This window comes from Carya illinoinensis, chromosome 5 (genome assembly GCF_018687715.1).
Source record: "Carya illinoinensis cultivar Pawnee chromosome 5, C.illinoinensisPawnee_v1, whole genome shotgun sequence".
In the NCBI taxonomy this organism is placed as follows: Eukaryota; Viridiplantae; Streptophyta; class Magnoliopsida; order Fagales; family Juglandaceae; genus Carya; species Carya illinoinensis.
In genome coordinates, this window is record NC_056756.1 from 31,573,240 (window position 1) to 31,593,253 (window position 20,014).

The window sequence follows — 20,014 nt, forward strand, 5'->3', positions numbered from 1 at the left end:
CACCTCAGCTTCTCATCCCTGGGAGAACTGACTTGTTGAATTTCTATGTGATGTAAATAGAGCTTGTGTTGCTACTGTAGCATGTCCAAAATACAATTTAGCACCCTTGCTAACTCGTTATCTCTCCTTTTACCCGATGCCTCCTCCTCGCGACTACATATTGGTTGTTCGTTTGGCGGAACTCTCAGTTGCACCATATTCAGACATTTCCACACAACTCAACCTTTCACTTCCTAGCTTAACCATTGCCTACTATATACTAATCAAGTCTACAATACTTCAAGATTCAAGCTTATAATGCTAAAGATCAAATCCTGTCTCTAGTACTCTTCCTATGTGACAATATGGATTTATCCAGAGCCATATAAACACCCTCTAATGCTAAGTTGTGGCACCATGTTCCTTGGTAAAGGACCTGGCTAGGATCTGTGGTGCCAAGGGTGCCAACCGGTTGGCAACACCTAGAATTTAGATCGGGATCAGACATGCAATGTTCACAAGGAGTGCACGTATAAGTGAATGGTCGTTTAAACAGCAAAGGTTAAGTGTTATTTGTATCAGAGTTTAATCATGAATAGGTTAATTCAATAAACATCGAAATATCCATGTCACTTAATTTCCCAAAATAATATATAGAACCATTTGTTTGTTCCTTAGATCCAAATATGGTGAATCGAACATGGTTGGTCATCAGATTAAATAATACATCTCCAAAAGAACAATACAGTTACTAGTTACAGCCTCCATATATATTGCTCGGGCGTAGTTGGTCCTTCTTCCTCGGGTACCTCTTATGAGTCTGCCTCTGCATCAAAGTGAACAATTGCGACAGATGAAACCATATGTAGGTTAAATAGCTATAACAAGACTACTAATGAGAAATAATGTACATGATGATGTAATGCACATTTTCAAGTAAAAAGAGTTGTGAACATGTGTATTGTGCATAACGAGGAATCATCCTCAGAGTAAAACACAGGTATATAAACATAGCAAGGAATCACCCTTTAAGGAATTAACTTGTATGAAAAACTCAAATGTACATATTATATATATATATATATATATATATATATATCATCGAGGCAAGGAATCACCCTCATTCTCGATGTAAAACTCATCCTATTGAATCGTATAGAATCTTATCACATAAAATCTTATCCAGAGATATTTTAAGCCATCCAATCTCACATTCAGATATTTCAAATCATACAATCTCACATAGAGATTTTTTAGATCATCCCATCTCACACAGAGATGTTTCAAATCATCCAATCTCACACAAAGATATATATGTTGCACCGGGGAACATATTAGTCAAATCAACCAACTCGAAGATACCACATATGATACACTCAGGGTATTCTCCTTTCCTTCTATCAAGTGATGACAATACAAAAGCGTTCCACCTAAATCATTATGAGGCATTCTCCTTCCCGTATGACATTAGTGGAAGCACGTTGTAGGAATGGCTCGGTGAACATTTAACCATTCATGATAATTGACACATGCTAAGACTCAAACACCCTCACACCCGAAATCACCACATCATAAATCCGAGTCATTCAAACGTCAAGACCTCATAATCATGAAGTAAATATATTCAAACGCAATGTCAAAATATTTGTAAACATAATGAAAGAAAATATTTGTTCATTCATGATCAAAAAGGGGAAAGTTTATAGAATATGCACTGCAAATCCCATGACATACCTTCAACATTTAACTCACATTTCTCAATACTGTCTTAGAAGTTAACCTACCTCATAGTAATAGAAATGCTATGGCGATGCGGCACTACTATTCCTCTTCTCCTCTTGTCATATCCCTGAAGCCATTTGCTTTCTTTGAAGGTTCCAGTTCCAAAGAAGATCCACACTTCGTATCTCAAAAGTGAGATTTTGACTTTTACCTTAAGTCATTTATAAAATGGGATTGTCAGGTGTCCTTTTGATTGTTTATGTGTTCGAATATGAGTTCTTTAGTCTCAGTCATCCATCTATAGGATGATAGAGATAGATTGGAGGGACAAGGCACACACATCCTTGCAGCTTGCCTTGCATCCAATCGGCACTCTTTCCTAAGTATAGGCCTTCCATGTGGCGTTGGACCATTCTTTTGGGTTTGGAAAATATGGCTTATAGAGCTATAGCCTTTTCCCTGCATGTCCACTCCAAGTGTGGGCATCTGCGTATGATAATGTTGCCCTTTGAGTGTTTTCGTGTTATCTAGAAAGCTCATACATCTATATTGGTTTTATCCTTCACCGTTGCTCACCTTAGGCTCATTTTTCTCTTTTCAGTACCAGCCAACCTTCCTTGCTTTTGTACGAATGATGCCTTTTCCAAAAGTATGAGCCTCTTCAGCTCCTCTTTCTTTACCTAGGTACTTGCTCAAGTGAAAGAAAATCGATAAACGGGTAAATCGAACCAAACTAGTGGATTTGGTCCAGTACTAAGTTTGGTTCGGTTCTATACCGGTTCATATATATTTTAACTTTTTATATTGTATAAAATATTTTTTCTATGATTTTTTTATTATATATAACTTATATATAATATATATAATATATATAATTATATTTAAAATAGTTTTGTATTTTATGATAAATTACTAATTAATATAATATTAAATTTTAAAATCCTATATCACTTTAGTCTATTGTATGAATAGTTATACTAATACTATATTACTAATTCACTATATATTATAATATACTATAATATATCACTATATTATATATTATAATATATCACTATAATTTATAATGTAATTATAATATATATTACAATATACTACAATATATTATCACTATATTATGATATTCTATAATATACTATATAATATACCGAAAAAATCAGACCGGTAAACCAAAAGTACCGATTTAGGGGTGTAACTCGGTATTTATTTTTTAAATCTCAAAATCGATATATACCGATTCGGTTCTACAATATGTCCAAAACTAGACTAATTACACACCTAGAAAGTCATTTGTTACACTCTGCTATGATGTTTTTGCCAGGCTTTCTATGTAGTGTCACTCGCCCTTTTGTTGGACTAGTTGCACTCTGCAAATCACTTCTCATTTTTCACCAAATCAACAAAACAATATCATCTTTGCCTTCCACTTGCCAAGAAAAGTCTCTTCTTTGCCTTCCCTTTACTCTAGGTGATCCGTCCTCTTTTGGCGCCATCCTCACATGCTCTCCAATAATATATAGATCTCAAATGTCGAAGTCTTTTGACCACCGAGTTCATATTTTCGTTCTTCCAAACATTCTGCTCCAGTTAAATTAACATGCTAGTCTACTTGTCATGCAATCAACATGCTGCAAAGTTTTATCTTGTCAATTCCTTTGCCTAAATCTTCGTGCTCTGTTCCATTTATACTTCCTTCTTTATATATACTCCTGTGTTTGGCCGGTATTAGGCTGGCAAAGTTGGAGAGCTGATGCCTAAAGTAGAACATAGCTTCTTCTTTTTTCACCATTGAGTACATGTTTTCATTCTTAAAAACAATTGTCTCTAGCTATTTAACATGTTTAATATTCTACACTTGCTAGTTTTCTCCTCTGTTAAAATGCCCCTCAAACTTATCTTGAGTGATTCTTGTCTTGTTTGTTGAACTCCTTTGTCTAATCTTCCTGCTCTATTCCATCTATACTGCTTGAATTTTAATCCTATGTTTGGCTTGTATTAGGCTGGAAAAGGTGGAGAGTTGACACATGATGAGACTACAATTATTGCGGAGCACTTGAGCTTACCCAAAAAAACAGCTAGTGATGCTATGACTCCTATATCCAAAACATTTGCAGCTGATATCAATGGCAAGCTTGACAGGTGTGATATTTTTGGAAATTCTAGAACAGAAAACTCATCTTGGATTAGCTGTGTTACATGTACTAATTAGCTATTATCAAATACTTGCTATCATCCAGGGAGTTGGAGAAAGGGCATAGCAGTGTCAGTTTATTATGAACAATCTACAAGCATAATCAGACTTATCTTGATATACTATTTATCAATCTTTTTATGCGTTTTTTAAACAGTATTTAGAGTTCTATGTTTTTATCTATATGGAAAAATTATGTACACAAATGCCAGTTAAAAAGTTTGGGAGGGCGGCGATTTTTATGGGTATCTAATAGTTGCCAAAAATTGTTTTGAAGGATAGTGATTTTCTATCTCTACCTGATGAAAGACAAACCAAAAACCTTTGTAGGGATTAAGAGCAACCGTTGTGGAGATTCTATCTTGCATGAAAGATGAGAAGTTGCTTAAGGAGCCTTGCCGGGTTCCTTGCCATCAACTATTTTGGTGCCCAAGCTTGATTATGATTACCATGTATTTGGATGTTGAGTTCAAGATGAGGTGAGTTCTTTTATTAATAGTAGTGAGTTATATAAGTGAACTAAATTATGTAAAACTCAATTAAAATAAATTTAAATGTATTTAAATATTAAGATGAATTTAATAATATTTATGAAAAATTAAAAAAGGTTATAGATCCCACGTATAAAGATATATTGAAATGAAAAAAGTTGAGTCTCACTTTTAAAAAGATTTTGAGTTAAAGTAAATTTAGTAATTTGAGAATTGGATATTTGGACATTAAATTCAACTTAAAATTAGACTGAATTAAATGAATTTCAACTAAATCTTACAACTAAACAGGATATATTGTCTCCAGACACCAAATAAATATTTTCTACTATTGATTAAGTCCACGTTCTCGAATTAATATTTATTGCATTCCACGTTCTCCCTTGTCATCCAGGATTTTTGTCATAAATCTTCATTTTCACATAGCAACCACCTAATTTTGGACCACACATGGAATCTCTCGAAAAGCCAGCGATGTTAAAGTAGCAACAACCATGAAAAGCACTTATTTCCGTACAATCCCAAACTTATGTTCATGTGTTACAAATTACATTAAAACAGAGCATACTCCTATCACCTTGGATTTCTAGTTTTGCACTCCTCACTAGTACGGATACTACCAAAACAAATGAAACAAAGTCTTAAAAAAATATTAAAAAAATAAAAAAGAATGAAAAAATGAGGATGGACCAGATAACAATCTATCATTGGCTCCGAAGAGGCAGAACAAATCCAGATCTGCAACTGTCCTCAACTAAGCAGCTTTAGCAAAGCCATCAAGCTTAGGGGGCATTGGGAGTGGAGATGCCAATGGCTAAACTCCAACCAATTTATCTCCCTTCTCATAAAGACAACATCCCATTTGCCTTGCTCTCTATCAGGCTAGTATTTATGCAATACCTTTGGATCAGCCTTGTGCCTTAGCCCAAGGAATATATCCACACTGCACATCCCAAAACTTCCCATTCTCTGACGTAGCTCATCGAAAACCATTTGTATATTATAATTGGGGGAAGAGAAAGGTAATACTTGATAAATGCTCTTCAACAGCTAACCTTTGGTGCCCCTAAAGCAAAATTGCTGCCAATAAATCATGATAAATTGTGCAGCTTCCACTGAACCATACATGAGCTATAATAATCTCAGAGATGTGAAGCAAAGCCATTCAATAGAGCCTTATTCTAGTCTCAATTGCCCGCCGGCAAATGGGGCACACCTCGAGATCTTCTCCACAGTCACAACAAGTCTGCCACATAAAAGAGAATGGAATTACTTAAGAATTATTTAAAATACAAAAAAAAAAAACTTCTCTGCAATAGAAATATATATTTTTATTTTAACCTAAAGGTGCTAATAAAACAGCAAAGAAATAATGAGTAATTTACCTGATGCCCACAACCAAAGGCCATGTCCTTTCGATTAGTAAGACAAATAGGGCAAACCTGTACAAGTTCACCACAACTAGATTATACTTGGTGTAGGTGGTGATGATGAAAATAAAAAACAGTAAGAGCAACAGTAATCTTTTTGCAATGACTATATACAGGGATGAAAAACTTTTTTTGACACAAATTTTACAAAAAAAAGAGAGATATAAATAAGAAAAAACCATCTCACTTTCTGGAGAACAATCAAAATACCAGATTATCGTAGAGAGAACTTGATGATGGAGCTGTGCTGACTTCAGCATCATATCCTGTCCCAATTGCAGCATCATATCCTGCCCCAACTGCAGCATCATATCCTGTCCCAACTGCAGCATCATATCCTGTCCCAACTGCTGCATCATATCCAGTATAAGGAGGATCATATCCACCATAAGGAGATGAGTGCTTAAAGCTGCTTGAATGCTGAGGTTTCAAGCTTCTAGAACCTGAACCATATTGAGGTGGGGGAAGAGGAACCCTGTCTATAGAATTCCCCCTTTGTCTACTGCTTTAACAATGAAGGAAACAAATGGGAATTAATCCTTATACAACAATGTAAAAATGTGGACCTGCAAAAGATTAAATACCACAAACCAAGTATTACCCTAATATCCCAAGCTCAATAGTAGCTTTATATTGAGAAGGTATCTCCATCAGGGCCGCAAGAGCGAATTCAGTCTCTTTTCTAGATGAATCCACATTCTTTGACATGATTTCCGTGAAATTCACGAACTACACACACAACAGGAGGCAGACATTCTCAGGTTAGTGCCTGTTCAATTGTATGACAACAAGGTCCTTTTGTAACAAAAATAGAAATCATTACAAACCTGGAAATTATCGAAGGCTCGAGCAGGGATGTTATCATCAAATTCCCTCATCATGTCCCAAGGCCCATCTCCAACCCCCACCAATATTATTGACAAAGGATACTCACTGGATTAACATTATCATATGAGAAATTTATGGCAACAATCAGTGATGAGTAGTAGAGTATTTACCTTTTTTAGTAAGTAGTAGTAGAGGATTTACCTTGCTTTTACAATTGCATTAATCGTCTTTTGTTCTTGTGGGCTAAGTTGGCCAGACTGAGTATCAACACTTCTTGTCACCTAATGATGCAGGCAGTTATGTGAGGCTAAAATTAAACAGGGAACACCTGACCCTAAAATTAAACTAATAAGCTTTACCAAACAAGATGGATAATTTTTCTTTTCTCAGGACAGAAATAGGAGTAACACTAACTCTGTTTGTTTCAGCAGAAAACATTTTCTAGAAAAACATTTTCATCTTTTGGCCTGTTTAAAAAGGGTGGACAAGAGCGTTTAACAGAAAATGGCTAATGGATCAATAAGAAAATCATGTACATGAGGTGGAAAATGACTTAACCCTCTACAAGGCAGTAAGTCATTTTCCACCCTTGCTTTACCCAGTTTTCTTCACCCAGACAATATATAGATGTGTTTTTGTCCCAATAAAAATTAAAGAATCTTTTGCTGAAAGAATTTTGTTATTGCAAATAATCATAAAGATGATTAGATTTAATGTTTCCCCCTCCTTACATGCTCTCTCCCCATTCCTTCACTCATCATTAACAGAAAATCTTAAAAATTTTATTATTGCAAATTAATCTTAAAAATTATTAGATTGAATTTCTATTTTCTAAAGTATATGAATATTATGAACAAAAGTCTTAACATATTAAGTCATATAGTATAGTCATTTTCAATGCAACCAAAAACCAGAAATTCATTTCCATATCATCTATGGTGTCAACCAAAACATTGAAAATCAGTCATTCTTCCAGAAAATGTTTTCATTTAAACACATTTTCCAATTTTCCTCCTACGTCAAAAAAACAACAGCCTAACTGGAATAAACCTTACAACACTATGTCGAATATCAATCAAAAAGCTAAAACTTCATGCAAAGCTCAACCACTCAAAAAGTATATCATTGGATCAAAAAACCATAAACATAGGTGAATTACCTGCCCATCAGCAATTATCACTAGAACATGGTATTGGCCAACACTTTGCTCCACGATAGTTATGGCCATCTCAATTATAGGTGCAAAAGATGTTGGTCCTGCCATAAGATGGGAGAAGAAAGGTGGTTTAAGAATCAATTGGTCGAGTTCAACAATTTTAAATACATAGGGGTCTGGGAAAAATAAACACAGCACCTGCGAGTTTCAGTTCAGGGACAATTTCTCTGTATCGTGTCAGAACTTCCTCAAATCCATTACAATATCTCTCGTCTGGGTAGAAACTGAAGACATCTTGATCATGTGTAGATGCTGAAAAAATATGTAAAACATAACCATCATCTTTATAATACAAATATTAAATCATGATAAACAGAATGCTAATGGCCACAATTCATATGAAATTACCATCTCCAAATCCAAAACAGGGAATTAAGTTATCCTCATCGAAAGCAGATAAAGTCTTTCCAATAATTGATATTGCTCGTTGATAGGGATTTTGACCATTTCCGATGTGATGTAAACTTCGTCGGTTGAATGACCTAGCACCTAATTTACAGAAAAAGCTAAGCATATTGCATCCCAAGTACATACAAATTGAAAGCATCAAGATGAGACTGAACCTGTCCACTCATTGCTCTTTGTGAAATCAATACCAACAATTAAATTAGAAGATTCTAGGCCAGCATGTGAAAGAGCAGCAGTAACCTGTGGTCAATCATTCCATTATTCAGCAAAAGCATGAACATTTAAATTTGATAAAGGACTTGTCAATTGGAGAAGTTTAAGAATAGGTATAAAAAAAATATCAATGATACAATCAGGGCTTGAGACAGACACAAACAAGCAATGAAAGAATTACAAGATGTCAAGAAAGGAAATAACAACGCTGGCCATATTCATAAGATGATAGAAATTTTAACTACACATTTTACTACTCGTAATTAGAAGTGCAACTTTTGAAGAGACATAATACAACGTTTTTTACCCAAGGCAACCTACTTGCATTTATATTGTTACAATATTCCAGGGAGAAGAGGCTTTACTGGAGCCTCTCAGGTAACTTATTCGTAGAATGCTGGAGGTTGAAATTTTCAGAAGTTGACATTTACATATAAATGATAGATTTCAAAGCCCGTTGGTGAAAACCCACTTGGAAGCTAGAAATCAGCTTAAAACTCTTAAAGAGAAGCGTTGCTTTAACAACTCTGTAACTCCAAAAACGGTAGCAAAGAAAATCGAGCAGCCAAAGTTTTGCCATTGTTAACATCCATGATAGTGAGGCACTTCTCATATCAAATCAGTGAATCACACACACGCTGTAAATAGTCTGACCTCATTCAAGGACCGGTAGTTATCTGCAATCTTCGAGTATCTTCTATCCAATGTTCTCTGTGGCTGGGGTAGCTCCGAGCCATAATTAAAAGATGGTTGCGAGCCATAATTAAAAGATGGTTGCGAGCCATAATTAAAAGAAGTAGAGGGCGGTGGAGCATGGGGATGCTGAGGCGTGTAATAAGGGTCTTGCTGAGGGTACGATGGTTGTGCATACCCATACTGATTCCGTGATGAAGAACCACCAGGCCCATATGACGCCACTCCTCTCCGACCCGAGCCCTTCGAACTTTTTCCCCCCATCACAAATAAAAATCACAGAGATTCTTCAATTCACAGCAAACTCAATTCTCTTCCAAACACACCAAGGCAACCAAAGCTGTCCCGACTATACGCTAAAATTCACCGGCAACGCGAATCAAAAACCTTGAAGGCGCTAACAAAATGTCCACTACAAATCGAAAAAGAAAGATCAACTAATCTCGTTTACCCGCAAAATACGTGACAAGCGCTAAAAATGCAAAAGATATATAAACGTATCAAGCAGCTAAAAGAAATTTCTGAGCAATACAAAACAAAGACCAAGACAAATCGAAGTCGGCGGCTAGAGACGACCGACCGAGTCTTCAATTGACAACTCTCTTGCCAAACACGTTTTGAGTATATAAGAATTCTCCATACCTCTGGACCATTCACGAACCTCCAAGGAAAGAAGAACTGCCAGTTGGGTTTTGATAGCCACGGATGAACTTGCAAAGAGAATGACCATCTGCAGAGTTATTTGATTCAACACAAGACAATTATTTCATTATCAGATTTCCATAAAAATGATGTAGACAGTACCAATCGCAAACGCAACCTCACGAGCAAGGAAGCTGCGCGCAAAAGGACAAAGAAAGTCGAGTCAACTACTCCATCCGCATTCCGCTGCTGGTTTCCATGTGATTAATAAGATTAATAAATGATAGTCCACCTTAATCTTAATACGGGGGAATATATATCTTGAGTGTATTGACAGTTGTACCCATCTTTTACGATCATTGTCAGCACGTGAATCATCGACCATTTATCATAATAAACATAAATAATATTTACAATCATAAAATATTTAAATACAGTTTAATTTATTTTAAAAAATAAATAAATTCGAAATTTATATAAAAAATTAATTTTTAATAATAAACTCTAAACTTTTTTTAAAAAAATTATGTTATACTTACATATTACATGACTGTATTTAATATTATATAATTCGGTGCGCATAAAATATGTACCTCAAATATGCACACATATATGAGGAGATTTTTTTTCTATTTTTTTAAATTAAACATTCTTCACCGTTAAAAAAAAATACAAATATATTAATAGATACTTAAATTTAAGAAAAACAATTAAAAATTAAAATACACAATTAAAATACTCGCAATTAATCTAATTAATAATTAAACAAATCTATTCATCCTTTATTTTCTCACCATCTTCTCATCATCTTATAATGGAGTATTAGATGATAAATTCATAAATAAAATATAATAAATAATTTTTAATTATCTAATGTCATATCATAAAATTTTAAGAGGATGATAAGAATTAAGACGATGAATAATATTACACATTTATAAATTCAAACCCTTTTATTTCATATTATATTTGTGCATCTTGTATTCACAAATCGTATAATATATTGTCACCCATAGATTGGAGCCAAATTAAAAAATTATCCAAGTTCACTTTCAATCAGTTTTCTTTTTCTCGCTGACATATTTTCTAACAAACTCTATGTGAATTACATCACTATTTTTTTATTTTTTATTTTTACGAAATATTTCCCTACATGTCTCATCATGCATTGTACACATGAGATACACTAACGACATCCATGAGATTAAGAATAGATTATAAATTCTCTAAATGTTTAAATTTTCAAGAATTTTAAGTATAAAATAAAAATGTTTCAACCTTCCAAGTAAAGGCTTTTTAAAAATAATGATAATAAATGTTAAATTAAAAACTTTTAGTTCATCTTATTATTTCAATTTATATTTTCATTAATAAAAATTTTATATGTAGTCACTTTTATCTATTTTTTACAAATTTTACTAATTAAAGATGTGCTACGACTCCAACAGAGTTGGAATAGTGCCTTCCAACCTCCAACTTTAACGTGAGTCAGAATTCAAATTGTATTCCGACTCCAAAAGGAGTCGGAGTTTGACTCCAATTGTGATCAGAATTCCAACTTCCGATCAGAACTCCAACTTCTAAATGGGCCCATTCCGAACCCTAAATAAATAATAATAAATATAATTAATGTAAATACATAATTCAGAAAGTCTTAAACATATTGATTAAACAGTCCATTTTTGCAGCACCATACTTGATCATTCGAAGTACTTGAAATTAAGATAAAAAAAAGTCTTCAATCAATAAAAGGAACCAAAATTAATTTAGAAAATTGAACACAGTAAAAGTAGAATTTAATTACCATTAATACTAATAAAGAATAAGTTAGTTCTGTTATCAACATATCCTTATCCATACTCCATCAGTCATTGACAACTATACTTGAGTTCACAATTACATCTGTGAAATGATAAAAAGTATAACTTAAATAGATTTATGAAATCATAAAAAGAATTAAATAATCAATAATAAAAAACCAAGTAAAATAAGGTTACCATCTTCAAGCTTATAGCTCTCATCATCAATACCAATACTATCTAGTCCAAAGGACGTATCACTAATCTAGTTTTGTGTGCAAACGAGGGCCTCAACGGTTGATAGTGACAATAAACTCCGAAAAGCATCTAACACTCGACCTCCAGTGCTAAACGTCGACTTAGATGCAACCATAGTGATAAGAATGGCTAGCACATCTCGGGCAATACGAGAAATGATTGAATACTTGGTGAAATTAACCTTCTACCAAATTAATATCTCAAATACAGCACTAGGTGCCTCGACCTCTTCTATAAAATACCGTTCAACCTCCAAAGTATACCCCATAATATTCTTCGATGCAACAAGTTAATGATACTTATTCATAACGTCGTAATTTCGACGGCGTCGACACAATGCTCCTTCTGGGCTAAGATCATCGGAGAGAGATGTCGAAGTCGAGTGTGAGGTATCCACTGCAAATGAAGGCTGGCCACTATTTTTGTAGCAGTTGTATAAGTTATCGAGATCAGTTTTAAGTGCTGTAATAAACAATGCAGCCTTCATTGCCCTGAGGACGAAATTTGTTCAATATTCTATCAAGGCCAACTTGTATCGGGGGTCAAAGATCATTGCCACAAAGAGTAATTTATTTATCTTCTCAACTTGCCCCCAATATTTATTATATTTGGTAAACATCCTCTAAGCCATATCAAATAACAGTTCACTAGAGCCATCACAACCATCTTCCAAGTGATGGTGTAGCGCCGAGATCTAATTGAATCACAAGTTTGCAGTCGTACATGCAGATCCAAATATTTGCATAGTAATGTCATAAAAAATCTACAAAAATGTGACAAAAAACCTCACACTCATCCAATCATATGTATCCGGCAAACCGAGTTCCTTTCTTGCAAGTTCCAGCAAAGCATACTTAAGACCTCCATCTGCTCAAACACTTTTTGGTACTTATGTGCCACATCTAAAATCATGTATGTAGAGTTCCATCAAGTTGAAATGTCCAAGCACAACATCAGTAAATGTTTTATCCTAAACTGTTCTTCTATTGCCCTGAATTTTCTAAACCTTTAAAAGGAAGCTCTCATATACCGCACAATGTTGCAGACTTTTGTAATGGAATCATCAACATCTTTTAACCCCTCAGTAACAATCAGGTTGATTATATGAGCACAACATCGAATATGGATAACTTATGGCCCCGAATGATATCATCTCTCACCCTTGTATTTCGCTTGAACCATTTTATTACAGTATCATTGGCACTGGCATTGTCAACTATAATGCATAAAACTTTATGAATTTTCCAATCCTTTAAGCAATCATCCATCTCTGCCCCAATGGATGCACACTTATGATCATTGATTTCTTTGAATCCAATAATTTGTTTCTTTAAATTCCATTCGCTATCAATGTAGTGTGTTGTGATATACATGTATAAAATGTTCTGTATTGACGTCCATGTATCAGTTGTAAATGAGACTCTTTGGCCCGTAGTCATAAACATCTTTCTCATCTCAGCCTTGTTTTTTAAATAGCTTTTCATACAATCTTGCATCACTGTATATCATGATAGCAATGGGAATCATGGCTCAAGCAGCTTGATAAACTTTCGGAACACTCTTTTGTCGATTGTAGTAAAAGGCATCTCATTTTCAATTATCATCTCTGCAATCGCATCCCTCAACATCTTTTCACTGTATTGAGGGATGACTATTTTCTTAAGTTGCATACCATCAGTCGCTATAGAAGTTTCGTAACTAATCTTGCTCTAATATTTGGTCGTCAATCCCTTCGCTATCTTATATCTCTGGCAACCATTCAAATGTGATATCAAACAAGCAGTGCCTTATTTCTTTGAATGACATCTAACTCGTATACCACAATGGTTGCAACTCGCATGCGGTTCCTCAAGATTACCGTCAACCTTGGTAAAATGTTCCCACGTCCATGACCTTTTTTTATTTGATCGTGATTGTGGTGGTCTCACGGATGGAGGCGGTACATCCGGCTCATCCCCAATAGCCATCTCTTCCTTATCATTAAATGTATCATCATCTTCTATGTCTACCTGGAGTGGAAATCGACTACTTACACACGAAATTTTTGTTCTGGAAGTGAGTCTAGATCTCGGTGCTGGGAACGAAATTGTGGCATCCTGATCTTATTTTGGAGTCCCATATAGTTGTGCATCCATACCTTGAAATCTGAAACATAAATATAAACATCAATACTTAATTCTCTAATATATATAATTAAGAACTGTATATTATGAATATATACTTAATGCATAGACATATTGGCATAACACAGTTGGCAAGTAAAGGTGTCAAACAGATAAGCTATATATATAAAGGCCTATAGAACAACTGACATATACTATACATATATAAAATATCCAAAAAATATAAAACAGTAATAAAAAAACAAAAATAATTAAGAAAAAATAAAAAATAAATATAGATATAATTAATTAATTAATTAATAGGAAAGTTCAGCTTTCGGCTTTGATGGAACTTACAACTAGGGCTGGGCAACCGGGTACCGGACCGGGTATCCGGGTATACCCGGCCCGGAACCCGAATTCCAAATCCGGGCTGGAGTCCTATTTTAATTACAACCTTCAGCTTTAATTAATTAGTAGACTTATCAATAGACTTACTAACGGAACTTACAACTTTCGGATTTGATTCGTCATGATCAGCCGTATGAGTCCTAGCTAATCAAGGCACACATAAATGCATGCATGCATACATATACATATTCAAAATCCACATATTTAAATATTAGAGTTCCAAATAAACTGATCATGTCAAGCTAAAGAAGAAGTAAAAATGTCATTTGAGTTATGCTTCTAAACCCAAGTATTTAATCCTGTTTTCAGCTCAATAGGAGTTTTGAAAAAACTTGAGAAATCAATGCTTTATCGGTCCCCAAAGTGTTTTGGCTTCTCTAAAACACATTGGATTTTATCATTCATTCTAGGTTAAATAATGGTTTGTTTTTTCTATATATGGAAGTAAAATTTTCCTTTTAAAAGCATAGCGCCATCAATTTATTTTTGCATCCATCGAATTAAGATCTTGGATATGCCACTGTGTATCACATTTTAACTAGCTTTTCATTGAAGTAATGACATATAAAATCATTTGAAATATGTCACATTAATTAATTTGACAGAGTCCAAAACTGAAAGCTGGACTCAATATTCGTAACACTATAACAGCATGACCTTTTATATGCCCACCAGCAATCAAAATCAAGGCATTCCCATCCTATCCAAGTTGTATATGCCCAACAGCCATATATGAGGGCAACTGTTTATGGATGATCAAAAGGATAAATTTGTGCACAGTTGCTCCCAAGTTAGCTAGTTTATGAACAATTTCAAAATGCATGAGTGAATGAAAGGTGAGGATATCATGCCATTGTTCAAAAACTTTTGAAGGAGGTTTGGCTTTAAACCATTTTACTACTAAAACAGAGTCCGTTTGAATAATCATTCTACTTCTTCTAATTCCCTGTGTTTTGAAAATCTGAATTCTCTCGATTATTTTTACTTTTTAGCATCATTATCAAAAGGCGGTTGCTTTGTAGCTGGTTCCTAATTCACAAGGGAAAATAATAATAATAATAATAATAATAATAATAATAAAATATACTTTTCCCCACTACTACTACACCTTCTCCCCGCCCATGGCTTTTTCAAGTCCCTGATCCTTAGCTCCACCAATAATCGAGGAACCATAATTCAAGAAATACTTTTTTTCACACAAGTAAGGATTGCTAGATCAACCAATGACCACAGCAATAAGGATTAGATCTCCCATCTCCCTCATCTAATTTGCTTCTCATCTAATTTGCTTCTAAAGTATCCATGTGTGAGGGGAACTATAAAGAGACAAACACAATTATTTTTTGTTTGTGACATTTCCACAAACACCTTATGTTCACAATCCAAAATCAAGAACTTTAACAAAAGAAACATCACAACCATTTCCTCAATACATTCTTTCACACAATGAAAGTAATCTACACAATCCAATTTCCAATTTGAATAAGAAATAATAAACTAGAATTTGGAGTAAATTCCTAAATTTAAAACCCTAAAAATTAAAATTACTAATTGGCAAAAAGGGTAGGAAGAAGGCACTGCGGCAACGCTCGCATGAAGCAATATACGGCGGAGTGATGTTAACGGTGGAATCGTGCTTGGTTGTGGGTTGTGGCGTCGTGCAGCGTGAGAGGAACTGAGGAGTGAGGAATTGAGAAATGAAGGGAAGTAGGAACGAAGGAATAAGGAAGAAGAAAAAGAACATACCAGACTGGTCGTGTGCAAAACGGTGTCGTTCCTATTTAAATGTAATGGCATCGTTCCAATACTCCATTTTGCATCTTGATTTTTTAAAAAAAGTCAAAGTCAGAATTCGAAGCCCAGAGGTGCTCTGATTTTGACTTCGACTTCCATTACAGAGTCGAAATTACTCCGATTCCAACACCGATTTCTGAACACTCTGATGTCATCGAAGTCGGAATCGGAGAGGTTGGAATTTTGCACACCCCTACTACTAATGTGAATGGTTGCGTTATTTTTTTAATATAAAATAATTATTTTGACCAATCACAGTAATAAAATGTGTAAGTAATATGTAAAAGTGACTGTATGTAACATAACTATTTTATTAATCATTATTTGTACTTTATAAAACCAAAATTAAATTTAGATAGTGTTGTATAAAAATAAGGAACATTAATTTTCACGTCCCTAGGTTTGTACTTTGAGTTTTGCTACATACAAACAAAGTCGCGTACTAATCTGTGTACCAATACTGATTCATTTATATTTAAAATTTAAATTAACACTGTTTTTAATAAAATCTATTTTTTTACCAATCATATTAAATTAATATATATATTAATATATAATTATGCTTGTAATTAGATTTTTCCTTTTAACTTTTATGTTTATATCTGATTTAGAAAGTTTAAAACTAGGACCTGATAGTCAAGTTTCAAAATAATTTTCTCGTCAGTAATCCATTACTTTCCCTACGAAGACAACATCTGTCACAATATGCACAATCAACAACTCAAATTTTAAAGAAGGAAAATACTTTAAATATAAAAAGATTATATAAAAATAAATTTATAAATTAATGTAACTTAATATAATATATTAAATTATAAAATTATATTTATTATAAAGTAAATCTAATAAATTTTATGAATCTATATCAATTTATTAATTTATTTTATTTAATCTCTTTAAATTCATAAATTGATATGGTTATAATGAATCACAGTTAGCATACTGTGTCAGCATGAACAGTAAAAAACATTAAGAAATTGGTATTAGAAAATTTTAAAAATAAGTAAACCTAAATATTTTAGAAAAATAAAAAATAAAAACACATAAGTTTTTTAAAATTCTATTAAAAAATATAAAATAAAAAAATTTCTAAACTAAAATTTTATCTATTTTAATTTTTAATTTTGTTGATTTTCTAATATTATAGATTGATTTTATTTTTATTTTTCTATTTGGCTGATTTATCTAGAATGTTTGATAGTCTCTATTGTTTATGTCGACGTGACATGTTCTGGCTCATGTCGTTTTCTTTTAATTGACCATATTGTGGTGGTAATTGCCACGATAGGAGGTCTCGTCAGGTGAGTAATTGTGCGTGGGGGATCATTTAGAAAGTTGACCAATGACCATAATCATAGGTTTTAGTTTTCAACATTTTAAACTAGAGATATAAATTTTGCAAAGCAGCAAAGTCAGAGACCTAAACAGCAATTTTCCTTATAAAATAACATATTTCAGTCAATCTCTTTAAGTATTTAATATAAACTAGATATTTCTTAAATTTGAAAACAAAGCATTTATAAAAAAATAAAAATTTTAAATACAGTAATTTTTACGTAATCTTTTATACACTCCATCAATATGATTGATTACGTCACTTTTTTAAATATAAAATAACTGTATTAATTAATCACATAAATAAAATACATAAAAAATATACAAAAATTAACAAACCTAAATTTTATCAAATGGGTTTATTTTGATGAATTCAGCATCTACATCCTTTTAAAAAAAAATCAATATGTTGTTCACAAACTCTGAAAAGGATTGTGATAAGGCTTATCCAGTGGAAAGTTGCGGTCCAGTTGAACCTCTCTTCTATTTCTAACAAATAATTAAATATATTATTTTTCTTCCGTTTAAACTTTTGAAATAAATAATTATTTCAAAAAATATAAGAACAAAAGTTGTAAGTTAAAATCTTAACTTTACACTTTATCAATTCTAATCAAATATTTTACTTATAAGTTAAAATAAGTATGCTTTTATAACAAAATAAAAATATATTATTATAATATAACAAAAATATAAATGACTATGAGAAGTTCTGCCGTCACTAAAAGATCCACAAAAATAAACCTATAAACTGACGTATTTGATGTGTTATGTTAGATTATAAAATCACTTTTTTATTTAAAAATTACTATATTAAACGTAAAGTTTAATTTATATTAAAAAATTACTCATCTAGCTTCCAAAGATGTAAAATTATTTATTAAATATTTTGTAATAAGAATTTATTAATATATTGTTCTTTTTAGATGCAATGGCTAATTAATTGATTTAGTTTTTGTTTGCAGATTTTTTTAATACTTTTAATTTTGTGAAAAAAAAAAAAAAAGATCTAAACTATGGACAAATTGAGTAATACCCCGTTTGTTTACTCAAATCTAAACTATCTCATCTCATGATCTCATTTCATCATTATAATTTTTTTAAATTTTTATATAAAATATAGTAAAAATTTTAACTTTTTTAAATCTCAAAACAAAATTAATATTAAAAAATTATATTATAATAATATTTTATTCAACTTTCAACAAAACATCTCATCTCTACTTATCTAAACTATATAATCAAATGAAGTCTTACTCTTCAAAACTTCATGATTAAGGAATATTGTTTTCAAAACCATTATCACTTCAATGTAAATTGTTCGAACCTATTTCTTGTCACTTTCCTTTCGTTCACTTTTCATTGGAATTTATTTATATTTCTTCTTTGACTCCTTATCTATCCATGACTTTTCAATTTTTTGTGATTTTTTTTTTTTTTTTTTTTTGCCACTTTTGGTTTGTTTAGAAGATTTTTCATCTTCACACTACCGTCAAACTTATATAACACGTTTAATTTTGGTCATTTTTGTCAACTCTAGTTGCCTTCTTGGCTTGGTTTCTCTTTAAAATAATTTTTTTTATTCAAATTAGAAGCATCTATCTTTTATTTTGTTTTAGGGTTGGTTTGGTAACTTTAGTTATACAAAACCAAACTATGCTATTTTATATAATTATTATAATTTTTTCAAATTTTGACATAAAATATAATAAAAAATTTAATATTAGCAAATCTAAAAAAATAATATTATAATAATATTTTATTTAATTTTTCATTGTGACGCAATATATTTTTCTGTTTATCCTAATAGTTAAACCTTAACAAAGAAATAAATTATATAGATTTCATAGTGAAGGTTAAGCGATCAATTTAATAATTAAAAGATGATATTGTAAATATATATATATATATATATATATATATATATATAACTTGAAGGAAAAAATTTATTTCTTACAATATTAATTTGAGAAATACTAAACCCATTGAGAGATGGCCCCGATAGTGTGTCCCGAATTTTTTTTTATTTAGTGATTAAAGAAATATTTTTTAATAATATTGTAAATTTTAAAAAAAATATTTAAAAATATAAAAAAAAATAAATAAATATTAAAAGAAATTGCTCTTCTCGAGATCGAGCACTGCTCTATTAATTTTAAGTTTGGTAAGTGAAGAAATGATGATAATTGGGTGGTGGGTGAAAGGTCATGGTTGGGTAAAGGTCGGTAATGGGCATGCCTAATTGCTAGCTAGTGTGAACAAATCGTTTTCAATATTATCTATCATTATGGGACAAGTTTGTTGGAAGCTTTTGGTAGTTGAAAGTAGATTGCGACAAATAGCAGTGAAGATTAGTGACCCCGACTCCAGAGATTATGGAAAGATATCTTGGCTTTGCAATTGAGTTACGTTTACTGCTCCGATGCACTAATACTGATGAGCTTCGAGAGAAAAAAAATACGTGTCGTACTACTATTGGAACACCAAATTGCATGTACACAA

At 32.4% G+C, this 20,014-nt stretch overlaps 1 protein-coding gene across 1 annotated transcript; it reads right to left on the reverse strand.

The window, feature by feature from the left end:
- Nucleotides 1-4,860: 4,860 nt before the first annotated feature.
- LOC122310723 (E3 ubiquitin-protein ligase RGLG5-like) lies at nucleotides 4,861-10,021 on the reverse strand. The gene is made up of 12 exons (XM_043124844.1): nucleotides 9,814-10,021; nucleotides 9,133-9,583; nucleotides 8,421-8,505; nucleotides 8,206-8,346; nucleotides 7,996-8,109; nucleotides 7,801-7,898; nucleotides 6,843-6,922; nucleotides 6,641-6,746; nucleotides 6,415-6,542; nucleotides 6,024-6,315; nucleotides 5,769-5,825; nucleotides 4,861-5,629 (listed from the first exon to the last, which is right to left on the reverse strand). Exons 2-12 carry the CDS (start codon nucleotides 9,433-9,435, stop codon nucleotides 5,549-5,551), a joined length of 1,485 nt encoding a protein of 494 aa, XP_042980778.1. The 5' UTR covers nucleotides 9,436-9,583; nucleotides 9,814-10,021; the 3' UTR covers nucleotides 4,861-5,548.
- Between the last annotated feature and the right edge of the window lie 9,993 nt (nucleotides 10,022-20,014).